General features: G+C 40.0%; 1 protein-coding gene across 1 annotated transcript in view; it reads left to right on the top strand.

The window, feature by feature from the left end:
- The first annotated feature begins 1,799 nt into the window (after nt 1–1,799).
- Nucleotides 1,800–16,652, top strand: part of LOC127442457 (protein kinase C iota type-like) — a 38,640-nt gene continuing 23,787 nt past the window's right edge. Inside the window, exons 1-3 of the mRNA XM_051700508.1 lie at nt 1,800–2,137; nt 13,811–13,932; nt 15,760–15,849. Coding sequence (XP_051556468.1) covers nt 2,058–2,137; nt 13,811–13,932; nt 15,760–15,849 — 292 coding nt within the window. The 5' untranslated portion in view covers nt 1,800–2,057. The remainder of the gene's footprint in view (nt 2,138–13,810; nt 13,933–15,759; nt 15,850–16,652) is intronic.

Genomic DNA, 16,652 nt, shown 5'->3' with positions numbered 1-16,652 from the left:
TAAATGCATGAACCACACAAACCCTATAACACATGAAACTCAAGATACTTCGCTCACAGCTTGCTTTTGTTCTGAAAATCAAAGCCGATTCCCTTTCCTTTTGCCAAATTCCTTTTGCTAAATTCCTTTTGTGGCTCCCAAGGGACTGCATGAGAAAGGCATGCAGGGAACAAATACAGAGCGTGGAGATTTTTGGAGGATTTGTTGCCAGCCCAAGCCATGCGTGCCTCCTCTCCTCCTTATCAAGTTTCTTAGCCCACTCAATGCATTGACACAGTGCTTGCTGAAATCAACTGTGTTCACTGTTAGCACATAAAATTAAAGACACTTCGCTCCTGGCTTGCTTTCGTTTTGAAAGTTGAAGCCGCTTCTCTTTCCTTCTGCCATAATCCTTCTAGGATGTGGAGTAAAGACTTTGAGGATGATTTATCGCTGACTTGAGCCTTGTATCGCTCCTCTTTTCCATTTCAAGCTGCTTCAACTGTTTAATATGGCCATGATGATCGCTCACTACCAAGGGGGACCCTCAACCTTTACTCTGGATGGCTAGGGGCCCCACGTTCGACCTCACCAAGGACCCCGCCCTTAGCTTGGGCTGGCCCTGGCCTCGTATTAGGGTTAGGAAAACCAAGAAAGTAGTTCCAGCTGAGATTCTAGAAGTAATACATATGCAAGTATAACCGGTCCTGCTCGACCCGCGTGCACTAACAAGGAGGCTAAAGGCTACAGCCTCTAGTGTGCCTCTTGAGGCTAGGGGAGTGAGGTTTACACATACTGCACAGCTATCCAGTACCAGCTGGCTCCCATTACACTAACCCCCCTAAACTTCACTCCCATCCAGGTCACAGTACCACTATACCTGGTCCTGCTTGACATGTTCTGAGCAGGATTCGAACCGTCGTCAGCCGGCATGGGAGCCGGGCACACTAATGAGGAGGCTAAAGGCTACAGCCTCTCTCATCAGTTGCTAGTGCGCCTCTTGAGGCCAGGGGAGTGAGGTTTACACATACCGTACAGCTATCACTACCAGCTGGCTCCAATTACACAAGCATTAGAAATATTGGAAAAGAATCAGAGTTAAAAAAATTGAAAAAAAAAAAATCAGTATATCGCACTTATGTTAAGCCTAATGCCTTATTTATCACATTACAAACAAGTGTTAAAACTGTCCCAGGGTAGTGTTACAACAGTACCCAGCAACACTCCTTGTCTTCGCACACTAATAATGGGCAATAGAAACAATGTGTAAAAAAAAACGGCATGTTTTTTTTCTGGTCAGTATTTGTGAAGTATAGTTGTTTACCCCACAAACTCCTTTATCAGAGGGACAGCCCAGGTAGCCAGTGCGAGGAGGTCCCTTGGCATTGTAATGACAGCGGTTTTGCCCCCTAGAGAAGGTATTACACCATAGAGTGTAAAAGCTTTTCATAAAAGATTGCGATGCTTCATCATAAAAGAGAGAGAGAGAGAGTTTTTAACTAATTAAATATTTTACTAGCTTCTACTTCAAATTGACTTGGAGGAGGCAAAATACTTCCTTCGTTGGCCGTTCCTCTCCACCCGCCTCTTTAAATTGTGTGTGGTATAATTGGAATGCTAACAGACGCTCCTATCTTGCCGAACCAATGTTAAATATAACCACAATACGTCGACATTAATTAGCTAGAAGATATTTCAGATTTTATCTCTAAATAATTAACACAAAATAACATTATGACACTAACAGTAACTCATGATGTGTAATGTCTTTGATGGAAATCCCCCTCTTCCCCCCTTCGCATTCCGCTGTTTGGATCCGTCCGTCTCAAGGCCTGCGCGAGAGAAGGGAGTGTTTTCCCATCAGGGACAGAAACTCTAGTAGTCAGTTATTTATACCAGAACTTTATTAGTTATATTTTAGACAGGCAGATTAAAACACCGGACACAGTTCTGTTTTGTCGTAGGAATAAGAGTAGTTCGTTCACTCTGGTTGCTGTTGTTGTTGTTTCTCGTCAGACGACAACGGGCTAGCCTCATTAGCCCAGTTAGCTCGCTAGCCGGAGAACGGAGAGTTCATAATGCCCACACTGCGGGACAGCACCATGTCCCACCCCGGAGAAAACCCGCACCAGGTCCGGGTCAAAGCCTACTATAGAGGGTGAGTAGCCAGTGAGAGCCCGGGCTTTTGTTGTTATCGTTCTCTATAAGTTTTAATACACTTAGACTCTTATCTTGAAAACTAACTGTCCAGTTTCGGGGCATACACAAATAAGTAAATGATTAGCCAGCTAGCAGGCAGTGTTAGTTCATTCCAAAACAAACTCTGAAAAAACCTTCAGTCTTTAGTTTTTTTCTCTATAGCTGGTCTCTCCTCGTCTCATAACAGTTCACATAGACAGTGATTATATGCTTGTGTGTTGTTTTGAAGAGAATGATGGCTCTTTATAAGTGTTGGTTTCATCTGAGAGCAGCGCCTGTCATGGTGCTGGATGTTTCTGCCTCACTATTATAACATTTACCATCTGTCACAACAATTAGGTGGCTCTATAAATATAAGGAAAACCCTACTAAAGCATAGGCGTGGTCACTTAAAGTCACAGATACCTTGCTAAATAAAACATGTAATCAGTGTTTTCTGTGTCAGGATGAACACAATATTTTGTAAAGCTCCTTTTGAACTGTGTATTGTGAAAAGCGCTATACAAGTAAACATGACTTGACTTAATACCACTATGACAGCTGCTCACAGTTCTTTGGTTGCTATGAAAATATCTTACTTTTATGTGAATAAAGGAACACATTTGTTTAAAACTGAGGTTTTTCAGTCAGAGTTGTGTTCCTGTCATAATTAAGCTTGCTCTCGTCATGCACTTGAAAAACTTGTACTACAAGATTCTTTTGCCAGACCTGTTGTATGCTGATGCTTTTTACACTCTCCATGAACTCTATTGTGTTTGTACAGCTGTCTTGATGTTTCGATCCATTTCTGCTCAGTCTGAGCTTAAAAGTTATGTGTATTATGATGGAATTTTACTTATGATTGACAGATCAAAACTGTAGATTTGTTATTTTCATTGAAGGAAGCAGGAAGGTGGCAGACTATTCTGTTTAATTTCAAAGAAGCTGATTTTCTTGGCTTATGTCCATAATTCTTATTAATGATTTTGGGTATCTATTCAAAGCTGTATGGAAGGAGCATGATTTGGACCATGGTGTCTAAAAATAGCACTGTAGAATCTCTGGGTGTGGACCATTTTTAAAACCAAATGTTTGTTCCTGTGTGTTTGTTCACTGTGGTTTCTGTTGTATTTCAGCAGGTCATTTTAGTCAGTCAGTTGTGGTCTTTGAAGCTGATGTGTGTAATTTCTGCACCACTAGCATTGCCAAATGAAATTGCGTAGAAAATTATATTACTATTTACAATTTAGTTGCCTTGGTGCATTAACTTTGGACAGGAAAAAGTATTCTAACGAGAAAAATTACAACCATGTTAAACCAGTTTCAATCCTCTTATTCTATGTAGCTAAACCTCTGTGTTGAGGCATTGTGAAGGCCATAATGATGAATGCCATCTTGAATTGAGTGAAGGACATGTTATTCTCTGCACCTTTTTATCTTCCGTTTGAAAGCCCTTGAAGCCAAGATGAAAAACTCTGTTTTCTCCCTTTCTCTCTATTTAGCCTATCTCCTATCTACTGTATGTCTGTGAAAGTCATGCGTTTTTAGAGGATTTCCCCTTTGTCTGATTTCATTGATGTCATCGCATATCTGTGCTTTAAATAAAAAAATTCTGTCATCTTTTACTCATCCTCATGTTGTTCCAAGCCCATGATTTTTGTCTTCCATGGAACTAGGGCTGTCACAATTATGAAATTTGGCTGACGATTAATTGTCAAACAAATAATTTCAATTATGACGATTAATTGTCTGTTTTAGGACTGTGATGATTACACAGTGTGCTTCATACACAGTAAGAAGTCATTTTTACATATTTAACTTCAAAACAAATATTAAAATATGGATATATGATTTCCTTTTAAGGCTTTTATTTTTCATGTCATAAGTTTTTAATGTTTAAAATATCAAAATATTTCAAAATGTAATAAAAAAAAAAAAAAAACGAAAACATAATTATTTTTATATAAGTTCCAAAAACAACAGTGTAAATGTAAAACTGACCAAAGAGAGAGACATTTTCGCTGAAGTTTGGCGCGAGCCTTTACTGAAGGTGTGCACATCAGAGCGCTTGAGAAGTGCTTCATGCGCAGGAGCTGCTCTGGTTGACATCCACGGTGACGCTCTGTGTTCAAATGAATGGCACACAAACACACTGTTCATGGCATTTATATATTTGCTTAAAATACCCTTATTTGGGCATTAAAATGTGATTGGAATTTGAAGTGCATAAAAATCACGGTTATCTCAAATAGCCAGGGTTTGATAAAATCATCACATCATACGATTATGTAATAATCGCGACAGGCCTTCATGGAACACAAAAGGAGATGTTGGGCAGAAATCCTCAGTAACCATTCACTTTCATTGTATGTGAAAAAAAAGATGCAATGTAAGAAAATTGTGAGAGAGGCTAACATTCTGCCTAACATCTCCTGTTGTGTTCCACAGAAGAAAGACTTACAGATTTAGAACAACATGAGGGTGAGTGAATGATAACATTTTCAAGACCACAGTGGTGTTAATTTCTGTACTTTTTGGCTGTCTCATAAGAGTCCTGATTTGTATTTGAAAACTACTCTTAGATTATTTTTTTTATCACATGACTAAATTAGCTGTAAATAGACTTACCATTTGCTTTGAAAGTATGGGCTTGCCTTGGTTATTCCCTTGTGTAATTTCACCCTTAACTTTAGTGTTAGTCAGATTTTTTACACCTCCACGTTCATAAAACGTGTTTGAGGCTCTCTGCAAGTCCTGTTTTACAGCAGGAATAAGCATGTTCATCATGCCATTATAGAGGCGTGTGAGTCGATTCATGTGAATGCCCTATTGAGGAATGATATTTCACCGCCTACTTTCAATAATGCTGAGTTCTTGCAGGGTGCATCTGTTCATACTTGGATCCCACTCTTTTTCAATCCATCTTCCTGACATACAGTGCCAACAGGATCTGCTTGAGAGACTGTCGTCAGTATGGTGTGCCAGAATGATTTGATGTCATTTGCAAGGGGCAGAATGAGAGGAAGGTTATCTGATGCTCCTCTGTAAATATTAACTGAAGCACAGTAGGTTTGTCAACAGGGCAGGGAAACGAAATTTAAATTTTTCACTAAAATACTGCCAAAATTCTAATTATTTAAAAATTTTAAAGACATTATTTCTGCTAGGGGCAAAAATGCATTAAATTATAAAGTCAAAAGATTTATCCAGTTCATATTCTCAAATCTAAAGTAATAAAGTAAAACAAGAAATCACCCAACACCCCATCACCCAACATACATCCCAGTGGTCAGACATTAAATAGCAACAGACACACATATAATCATGCAGTTCAAAGAAAATACTCTGACATAAAAAGACAAAGAAATTAACCAACCAAAAAAAAAGAACAAAGATTCCACATATTAATTACAGAAATTACCCAATTGTCCCTCTCCACTACTCCTCCCCCTCAACCCCCCAGGAAGGCCAAATAAGTGCCCCACTTCCTGCCATAATCACCCAACCTGCCCAGTAGTCTATATGATAGCTCTTCAAAAGCCGCCACTCTGCCCAACTCGGTGCACCACTCATGAAATGAGGGTGCACCCGGCGACTTCCATCCCCTGAGGATCACCTGCCTGCCGATCATCACGCAGGCATTATAATATTAATACCCGCCCCATCACCCAAAATACAAAGTCTGGGGCAGAATAAAATCTGAGTGTCCAAGACCTCGCAGACAAACCTCTGAACCCCAGACCAAAACTCCTGAATCTCAACACAGGACCAAAAAACATGGGCCATGTCCCCATCCTCCAACCGGCATCGCCAGGTGAGGCACACCCTTGCATCCCTAGACATAGACTTGACATTTTTAAAAATCCTACCAAATTCTACATCATCTAGTACTAAATTCAGGTCTCTCTCCCATAAACGTCTTAAGAGATGTTAGTACCCCATTCCCTAGACTCTGAATTAGCCAGGAATAGTATGCTGAAGCTTCATGACCTTTTCTAAAAGCAGCAAGCACCATCTCAAAAGTGTCTGCCGCTTTAGGGAGCTGCGTACTACACCCAAAGGTGGTACAGAGTAGATGGCACAGCTGTAAATGCCTGAAAAATTGAGATCTGGGAATCCCAAACTGCTGTATAATATTTTAAAAGGATCTCAATGCTCCATTTTCATACAGGTCACCCAGTGTAGTAACACCCTTCTCAATCCATTCTGTCCAGCAGAAAAGGGACTTGTTAATGCACAATTTCAGGTTTAAACAAATATTTGCGGCAACGTTCAGATAAATGTCAAAGTTGAACATGCGACAAACTTTTGTCCACACTAAATGTATGTGTGAGATGACGGGATGTGTCATTACTTCTCTGGACAGCTTGGTGGAAAGACTTTGCAATGGCAAGATAGGGGCAAGGCCAAATGTCTGAGACCAAAAGCATAATAGTATTACAAAATCTTGGGGAGACCTAACCCACCTTTGTCAACTGGCCTGTGTAACTTGTTAAAATGCATCCGAGGACATTTACCATTCCAAATAAAGGATTTAGCAATACTATCAAATTGTTTAAAATAAAAGAGGGGAACTTCAATGGGGTGAAACTGTAGTAGGTAGTTGAATTTTGGAATACAATTCATTTGAATAACATTAACCTTCCCAATCATAGATAAATGTAATGAAGCCCACCTGCCCACATCGGCTGAAAACCTTTTTATTAAGGGGTCAAAATTAACACTAACTAAATCAGACAAATTTGCTGGGAATAAAATCCCCAAACATTTAATGCCATGTTTGGGCCGCTGGAAGGCCGTTACTGGGCAGTACACTGTCAGAGCCAAAGCTTCGGATTTAGACCAATTGACTCTGTATCCCGAAAATTTAGAAAAGGAACTGATAATTCTGTGGAGGCAAGGCATAGATCTAGTGGGGTCGGAGACGAATAATAAAATATCATCTGCGTAATGTAAAAGCTTATGCGCCATACCTCCCGCCATCACCCCTGGAAAATCATCTTCCCTTCTTATTGCGGCTGCTAATGGTTCCAGGGCAAGACAGAACAATAATGGGGAAAGAGGGCAACCCTGCCGAGTGCCCCTATCCAGAGTAAAATCATACGAAATTAATCCGTTTGTTTGTACCGCTGCTACAGGGTGTCTATAAAGTAACTTAATCCATCCAATAAAAGTATTTCTGAACCCATACATTTCCAAAATCTTAAAAGATAATCCCATTCTACCATATCAAATGCTTTTTCGGCATCAAGTGAGATGGCAGCGACCGGAGTCTGATCATTCGCCACTGACCACATGATATTAATGAGACGCCTAATGTTATCAGAAGAGCTACAGCCCCGAATAAACCTCACCTGATCTATATGTATAAGAGATGTCATAACTTTACTTAATCGGTTAGCCAGAATTTTTGCCAAAATATTAACATCTAGCTGGATCAGGGAAATTGGACGGTAACTTTTATACTCGCTTGGATCTTTGTCCTTTTTAAGAATCAGACTGATCCGGGCTTGCGTCATGCTTTGGGGAAGCTTTCCATTCTTTAATGATTATGTATAAATTTCTAACAAAAGTGGAGCCAATTCTGTAGCATAAGATCTAAAAAATTCAGCGGCAAAGCCGTCTGGCCCGGGAGCCTTGCCTATAGGTAAGTAACTTAATCCATCCAAAAAAAGTATTTCCGAACCCATACATTTCCAAAATCTTAAAAGATAATCCCATTCTACCATATCAGACGCTTTTTCGACGTCAAGTGAGATGGCAGCGACCGGAGTCTGATCATTCGCCACTGACCACATGATATTAATGATACGCCTAATGTTATCAGAAGAGCTACGGCCCTGAATAAACCCCACCTGATCTATATGTATAAGAGATGTCATAATTTAATCGGTTAGCCAGAATTTTTGCCAACATTTTAACATCAAGCTGGATCAGGGAAACTGGACGGTAACTTTTATACTCGCTTGGATCTTTGTCCTTTTTAAGAATCAGACTGATCCGGGCTTGCGTCATGGTTGGGGGAAGTTTTCCATTCTTTAATGATTCTGTATAAACTTCTAACAAAAGTGGAGCCAATTCTGTAGCATAAAAATTCAGCGGCAAAGCTGTCTGGCCTGGGAGCCTTGCCTGTAGGTAAGGACTTAATTACCTTGTCAAGCTTCTCCAAGGTTATCTCAGAATCAAGATAATTTTTTTGCTCAGTCATCAATTTAGGAAGTTCTAATGGTTCCACAAATTTTCTAATATCTTCATCAGTAGACGAAAATGTGGAGGTATAAAGCTCAATATAGAATTCTTTAAAAGCATTATTTTGGACATGTAAATACTTTGCGACCATTCTTCGTTTCTATTCTCAGTTTGGCCGGAAACATCAGAGCAAACGAGATCTTTTTCTGATGTAAGAGTTTCTTACATTCCTTGAACGTTTCTCTCGTCGAATTCGCAAAGTCCGGGAACAAGAAAATATTATGGTTCTTCCAAGAAAGCTTCCCTTTGCTCCTCGCCTGGCGCAACACGTGATCTTTGTCGGATGATTTCAGAAATTTGGCCAAAATCGAGCGGGGCCTATCTCCCTCAGCAGATCTGCGAGCCGGGACTCTGTGAGCTCGCTCGATTTCCAGCTTGTGGCCTGTTATGTCGAGCAGACTCGGGAAGAGCTCGTCCAGGAATTTCACCATACCTCTGCCCTCTTCATGCTCAGGAATTCCAACAATTCGTATGTTATTCCTTGGGCTCATATTTTCAAAATATTCCAGTTTTTCCAAAATTAATTCCAAATCTGTTTTGGACGTGGGCGGATAAGCGGATAATTCCCTTTCAGATGACCCAAGATAATCGATTTGTTTTTCAACATCAGTCATTCTTGTAAACAACTCAGAGAATTTTGTTTCCATCGCCGTAATCGATCGATCGTATTACAGCGAGATCCTCCAAGTCAGCAACAACCTTCGTCAACATTACTGACATGTTGGACAGTTGACGCTGAATTTCATCTACTGATGTGCCGTCCAAATCGAGTCCCCGTCTCGCAGGCCCGTCAGAGGTCTCAGCTTGAACACGTAAGTGTCTTTTAATGTCTCCAGAGTCTGAGGATTTTGACTTCTTTGCCATTTTACCTCAGAGCAAGTATGTAATTGGGTGTATTGAATCTCACCAGATTATAACATGAAAATAATTAAAAAACTAGCAAAAAACTAGTTCGCAGAGCTCATGTCTCACACGTCTGTCTCTTGCATGGCGTCCCTGGAAACTCCCTTTAAAATCATTATTAATATCAATTGCCGAGGTAAAAATTTCTCCACCAGCAGATTTCACTGAGGGAATGGTAGAAAAAGATTCTCTTTGCTTTATATATTTAACCAAATGCTTCCCTGCTTTGTCTCCTGACTCAAAGTATGACTATCTTGCCCTGAATAACCAAAACTCCACTTTCTGCGAAAAAATAGTATTATATCTATATTTCAATTGGTCAATTGTCAATTCTCTGAGGCCATCAGATGACATTTGGCGCTTTAGCTCTGCCTCAGCATTTGTAATATTGCCTTCTAACTCCACGAGTTCTCGTGCTTTAGATTTTTTGATGAATGAGGCATACTATATGATCCGACCCTTAAGAACCGCCTTAAGTGTCTCCCAAGCCACGCCCACAGAGGATACTGAAGACCAGTTGGTCTCCATATAAATATTGATTTCAACCTTTAACATTTGTTGGAAATCAGGATTTTACGAAAGGGATACATTAAAGTACCAACTATATGATTTATTTTTCTCTGTGTGTGTGGCAACACCTCTAAACTCACCAGGGCATGATTTGAGGCTAAGATGTTTCCAATTGAGCAATCAACAACAAATGAAATGAGGGATTTAGATATTTAAAAAAAAATCTATTCTAGAATAAATCTTATGAACTGATGAAAAATATTTATAGTCCCTCACAGATGGGTTCAAAAGTCACCAAATATCTACAAGACCAAGATTTTTACACATCCTGTGAAGTGTCACTGTTGCTCTAGGGGGCTTGCACACTTTTACTTCACTATGATCAAGGACTGAGTCCATCAAAAGATTAAAGTCTCCTCCCAATATTATATCATGAGGGGTGCCAGTGGCTTTCAACATCCCTACAAGATCTATAAAAAAGCCCTGATTATCAGCGTTAGGTGCATAAATATTAGCCAAAATCAATCTTTGCCCCTGAATGTCTGCTAAAACAGTAATGACTCTTCCTATTTTATCTTTAATATGTTTGAGAAATTTGAATTGTAGATGTTTATTTATCAGTATAATGACCCCCCTACTCTTACTTGAGCCAGCACTAAAGAAAACATGTCCACCCCCCATCATCCCCATAAATTTTTCAGCTTCCTGTGGGGAAAGATGTGTTTCTTGAAGAAAGACTATATCATATTTCTTACGCTTAAGAAAAGAAATAACTTTCCTTCTTTTTATGGGGTGCCCCAACCCATTTACATTCCATGTGAAGAGAGACAATCCACTCATATTAACATTTGGCATTTTGATATAGTAGAAAAAATAAATTGTGTCAAAAATAAAATTATACAGACCACATTCCCCATTAGTGAAACAATCAAACCACGAACTTCCCCCCCCAAACAAAACAAACAGAAAAAAGTGTTAACCCCGCGCACGAAACCGCCAACCGGCGACAATCGCTCTAAACTCAAAAGGTCCATGAACGCCCACTAGCCCCCACGACAACTTTACCATCGGATTGCTCAATTTTGCCTCACAAATTTGTGATAACAGAAAATACTTTGTAAAATAAACCCTAGCCAATAGGAAGAATGAACACAAAGAACGTGTAGATTCATTCACAGAACTGTCTCAAAGGTGTGATCTTCCACAAAACAAATTCCAGCTGATATAAAACTGTTCAGATTCTTCGGACAGACAAATGAATGTTCAGTGAGCCAGCTGTTATGAGTTCAGCGGATAACGTATTCATTCCAATGTCTGGGGGGCTTGGGTAGCTCAGTGGTAAAAGACGCTGTCTACCACCCCTGGAGTTCGCTAGTTCGAATGTTGATACCCGGTGTAGACAGGTCCATAATTCCAGATATGCATGGAAAACAGAACTGCCCTTTTTACCTTTTAAAGGAATATTCAGGGTTCAATACAAGTTTAGCTCAATCAACAGCATTAGTGGCATAATGTTGATTACCACAAAAAATAATAATGACTTGTCCCTCCTTTTCTTTAAAAAAAATAAAAAATCTGAGTTCTAGTGAGGCACTTAAAATGAAAGTGAATGAAACCAATGTAAAAGTTAAAATTTGAGCTGTCAAAATTAACGTGTTAAAGCATGCAATTTAATTTAAAATATTCTTTCATTAACGCATTTACCAGTTTTTATTTTAGATTCTGACATTTTATTCAGCTCCATGTGAATTCTAAACATTGGCTGGAATAGGGTGGAACCTTTGCAATGTATCCAGGGAAATTACACTGAAACATCAGCTATTCCATGTTAAAGGGTTAGTTAACCCAAAAATGAAAATTCTCTTATTTATTCACCATCATGCCATCTCAGATGTGTATGACTTTCTTTCTTCAGCAGAACACAAACGAAGATTTTTGGAAGAATATCTCAGCTCTTTTGGTCCATAAAATGCAAGGGAATGGATGCCAAATTTTTGAAGCTCCAAAAAGCACATATCCATCATAAAAGTAATCCATATGACTTCAGTGGATTAATTAATATCTTCTGAAGCAAAACGCTAGGTGTGTGTAAGAAATAGATCCATATTTAAACTGTTTTTACTAAAAATGTTCTCTTCCGGCCAGCTCATTGACGAGGGTGGAGTTCAAACTGCATCTCTTGTGACGTGAGCACGTAAGCCTCCTCTGCATAGATATTCATACAACCGTTCCAAGATGGCGCTATAGTTGACATATCCAAACCAGCCGAATGAGGCATCTATGTATAAATATCTCTGCTCCTCTGTTGTAAACAACAATGCGCTTCCGTATTTTTTAGTATTTCATGATTCAGTTCTCACGTGAACTTGCCAAAGCGCTTACGTCATGCAAGAGGCTGCATGAACTCGACCCTCATGAATTTTTAGTAAAAAAAGTTTTAAATATTGATCTATTTCTTACACACCTAGCGTTTCACTTCAGAGGACATTAATTAATTAATGAATCTACTGGAGTCATATGGATTACTTTTATGATGGCTATATGTGCGTTTTGGTGCTTTAAAATTTTGGCACCCATTCACTTGCATTTTATGGACTTACAGAGCTGAAATATTCTTCCAAAAATCTTTTTTTTTTTTTTTTTTTGTATTCTGCAGATGAAAGAAAGTCATACACATCTGGGATGGCATGAGGGTGAGTAAATGATGAATTTTTATTTTTGGGTGAACCAACCCTTTAATGATCAAGTGATGGACTTGTGACAAAAATCAAGTACTTTGCAGCCTTTATAAAGTGGAATTGAATTACCACAGAAACATGTCAAGTCTTAACTGTCACTTAAATACAAACACACGAAACATGGCACTGATAAGGGATCACTGTGCAGCTTTTTGGCATCCTCCCGTTGAATGTCTGTTGATGTGCTGCTCAAAGTTTGAATAATTTCAACAAATTTCAACAATTGACCTTTCTAGACAATTCAGATAAGCTATCATTATGTGGACAGTGCCAGTGCTAAAAGCATTATAAGATGTTGGCAATGTTCAGATTGGCATGCTGCCATACTACTCATACTATTTCTCCAATACATAGGTTTGATAGAAACAGTAATAGGAAAAATGGGTAGTACGCCATTCCAAACACAGCCGTTGTCTGCAACTCTTTTCATGTGGATTTCAAAGCTGCGCTTGACGTGGCCCCAAATCGGCCCCATTCACTTACATTAAAAGGGAAGTGAATTAAAAGGAAAGGAGTGACAAGTTGAAATAATTTGCCAAGCTATAAAACCAGGCTTGTGTGTTCATCATCATTAGGTGGGATGTGCTTGTACTCCCACCAGTACAGTGGATGTGTGGGTCAGTGTGCTGGCTCACAGAGAGGAAGGACTCCCCTGCTGTCAATAATTAACCAAAACAGTGTGAAAACGGCAGAGAACAGAGGGAAAGACGCAGATCTGCTGAGGGCCTCCTACTATGGGAATGCACAAATAATCTAACACGGCTTCCCAGAATCTCTTTGTATGGTACTCCCTGCTGCGCTGCATTCATCTTTTGTTTCTAAAAAGGGGAAGATTGCATTCTGAATAAATTTAGATTTTTATCATCACCAAACATTTATGCTGCATCTCACATTTTGATTTGTGTACAGGCCTCTTCATTGCAGAGCTTTTACATCTTCAACAAAAAGGTGTGGGTAGTTGCCAGGGCATTGCTATGTTGATGCTTAGGTTGCTGAGTGGTTGTTAGCATGTAGGTAGATGGTAGCTTACTGGCCAAAGTCAAAAGAGCAAACCTCCAAGTCTCTGATATTCTAGTCCCTAGATACGGCTCAGGTTCTATGAGTAACTGCGCTGCAAAGTTTAATACTTTGGGATAGTGTTTTAATAAACACTAAGTCTTAAGTATGAGCAATAGCTTTAGCAAGAACCAATAATAATATTTCATGAATAATGACTGATAACTGTCATAAAAATATTGTTTGTTCTGTTTTAGGGACATCATGATCACACACTTCGAACCCTCCATATCCTATGAGGGACTGTGCAGTGAGGTGCGGGACATGTGTGCAATGGACAATGACCAGCTCTTCACCATGAAGTGGATAGATGAAGAAGGTTTGTCTTACTGTTTCTTGGTTTTTCAGATTTTGCTCCTCTAATTGTCACCATAGCAACAAGCTGAACCTCAAAACTTTCTGCTGAAATGTCTGCTTCATTTGCACTTGCACTTTATGTGTTACAAATGAACCTTCTTCTGGCAGAATGCATTAGAACCTCAAAATTACTCTGGACTCTATTGGCAGAAATAGAATGAATGGATTTTGCATGAGGAATAAAGTCAACCGGAATGCAGTACACAGCAGGGAGGAGATTTTTTGCTGGAAAGATTGACTATGTGCAATGATTAACTGCTGTTTTAGTCATGCGAGATGGGAAATGGAGATGGAGGAATGTTAATTTAAATACCAAAATATTCGACATTCCATGTTGAGCCCAGAGTCGTGCTGTTCATTAGCATAGCTGATCTGAGGGGACAGTCATGACAAGAAGTTAATCTCTTCTGCCTGCACAAGCACTGGCACTGATGCCCGGCATTACTCATGCCTCTGCTGTGATGTCTAATAGAGGGCTGCATTTCTACGAAGTGGAGACAGCCTGTGTCAAGGGCCACTGTTTAGATGACAACAGGACTGACGTCAACTACTAAAACCACAACTCTTACTAGTTTGTTGGGGATGGTGAAAAAAGAGGTTTCATGCTCTGCCAACTTCAGTTTGATCATAGCACAGGAACAACTACTTATTATTACTTGTCTCTTTTTAAGACCTCCTTAAAGAGAGTTCACCAAAAAATGAAAATTCTGTCATCATTTACTCAGTCTAATGTTGTTTCAAACCTGTATGACTTTCTTTTTTCCACAAAAAAAAAAGTTGGGTAGAATGTTAGGGACTGATGGCCTCAGTCACCATTTTTTCCATATAATGAAAGTGAAGGGTGACTGATGCTAATGTAACCGGTCCTGCTTGACCCGCTCCGACTGGGATTCGAACTGGCATATCCGGCATGGGAGGTAGGCACGCTAACGAGGAGGCTAAAGCCTCTAGCGTCAGTCGCTAGTTTGCCTCCTCCCATTCCAGAGATGCTGGTTTGAATCCTGCTCGGAGCGGGTTGAGCAGGACCAGTTATAGTGGTGCCGTGACCTGGATGGAAGTGTGGTTTAGGGAGGTGAGAGTAATGGTATCTAGCTGGTAGGTAGCTGTGCAGTGTGTAAACCTCACTCCCCTGGCCTCAAGAGGCGCGCTGGTGACTGAAGCTAGGAGCTGTAGCCTTTAGCCTCGTTAGCTTGCCCGCTTCCCATGTTGGAGATGACGGTTCGAATCCCACGCGGAGTGGGTCGAGCAGGACCGGTAACACTAACATTCTGCTCAACATCTCTGAAAGTAAGTCATATAGATTTGCAACAACATAAGAGTGAGTAAATTACTGAATTTTCATATTTGGGTGAACTATCCCTTTATGTTCTCCTTCACTCTCACTGTTTCTATTTGTAGTCTCAGCTATAGACCTTATTCACAGTAGCGCCATCTTCGATTTTTGAACGAGGCTGTAAGCAATAGATTCTCCATCTCCTCAATGACATGCACTGTATAAAGCTTTTAAAAAGCTCCTAGATCATATCTAATTTTCCTTTGGAGTTTTTTGTCAACTTACAGGTCTTGGAAATATATTTATTTCAATGTTTAATCAGCAAAATGATAAAAAAAACACTTTAAACAAATGTACAACCCATTGAAGAGACTGTACATCTGTCCCTCACAGCCTCGTTGTCATTCCCATCAAAAGTCAAATATGGTGCTGCTGTGAATAAGGTCTATGTCTGCTTATTCTGACATCTTTGGTAGAGAGTTCTCTTATGAGTTTCCACTGTGCTTGTCATTGCAGGGGATCCATGCACAGTTTCTTCTCAGCTGGAGCTGGAGGAGGCCTTGCGTCTCTACGAACTCAACAAAGACTCAGAGCTCATTATTCATGGTAAGCTGGGCTTTGGTTTTTGATGTGGGTAGGCTGTTGTGCATAGAGTCTAAAATGCTTCTGTTCCACAAGTGTTGTCCTCTAAATTCTTGAAATAATTTTTTGACAGATAAAGTCATAACACCCATGCGCTTTCAAGCATGACTTGTGACTAAGCCCTCACAGAATAAGAGGTCTGCATGGGCCTTAAAATGAAACCCGATCCCAACCCTATCCGACCAGAATGGTACCCTAAGAATGGTACCCTAAATCTGAACCCGAAATTGCTCACTCTCTTTATAATCAGTTTTAACAAAGCATTATGGCTCCACAGCACACCAGAGCAGAAAGGAAAACACAATGGCTTACCGATTATAAGGCGGCGAAACTTTGCTTGATGCAGAACAATCTAAAATCATGTGTAACAATGTAACAGTCACAGTAAGTCATCTTTGCTGCCAGAAATTCTTCAGAACGTCGACCTTTGTGACACCTGCGCTAAAAACAAGATAGACGCAGCACAACGAATGAAACGGAATGCAGGTGTCTCGACATGTGTTTTTGAAACTTGACATGGTGTTTAAAATATACGCCGGTCCTGCGCGAGAGTAAATAAACGGTTAAAGACATCCGTCCAGTACGTGTTTACATAGGAGAACAATGGAAAAATGGTGCATACACACGTAAAAACACATTTGGTGTAAATGGCCCCTAACTTATTCATTTCACGTATGTCTGTGAGTGAGAGCGAGAGTGAGAACAAGTTAGGTAGGCCTGGTTATTTATTCCTTAATTACTAACCCGACCCGAACCCGAAGTCATAC

This window comes from Myxocyprinus asiaticus, chromosome 6 (genome assembly GCF_019703515.2).
Source record: "Myxocyprinus asiaticus isolate MX2 ecotype Aquarium Trade chromosome 6, UBuf_Myxa_2, whole genome shotgun sequence".
NCBI classification, from domain to species: Eukaryota; Metazoa; Chordata; class Actinopteri; order Cypriniformes; family Catostomidae; genus Myxocyprinus; species Myxocyprinus asiaticus.
The sequence above is the reverse complement of the archived record's forward strand: the minus strand, read 5'-3'. Positions and strand labels throughout refer to the sequence as shown.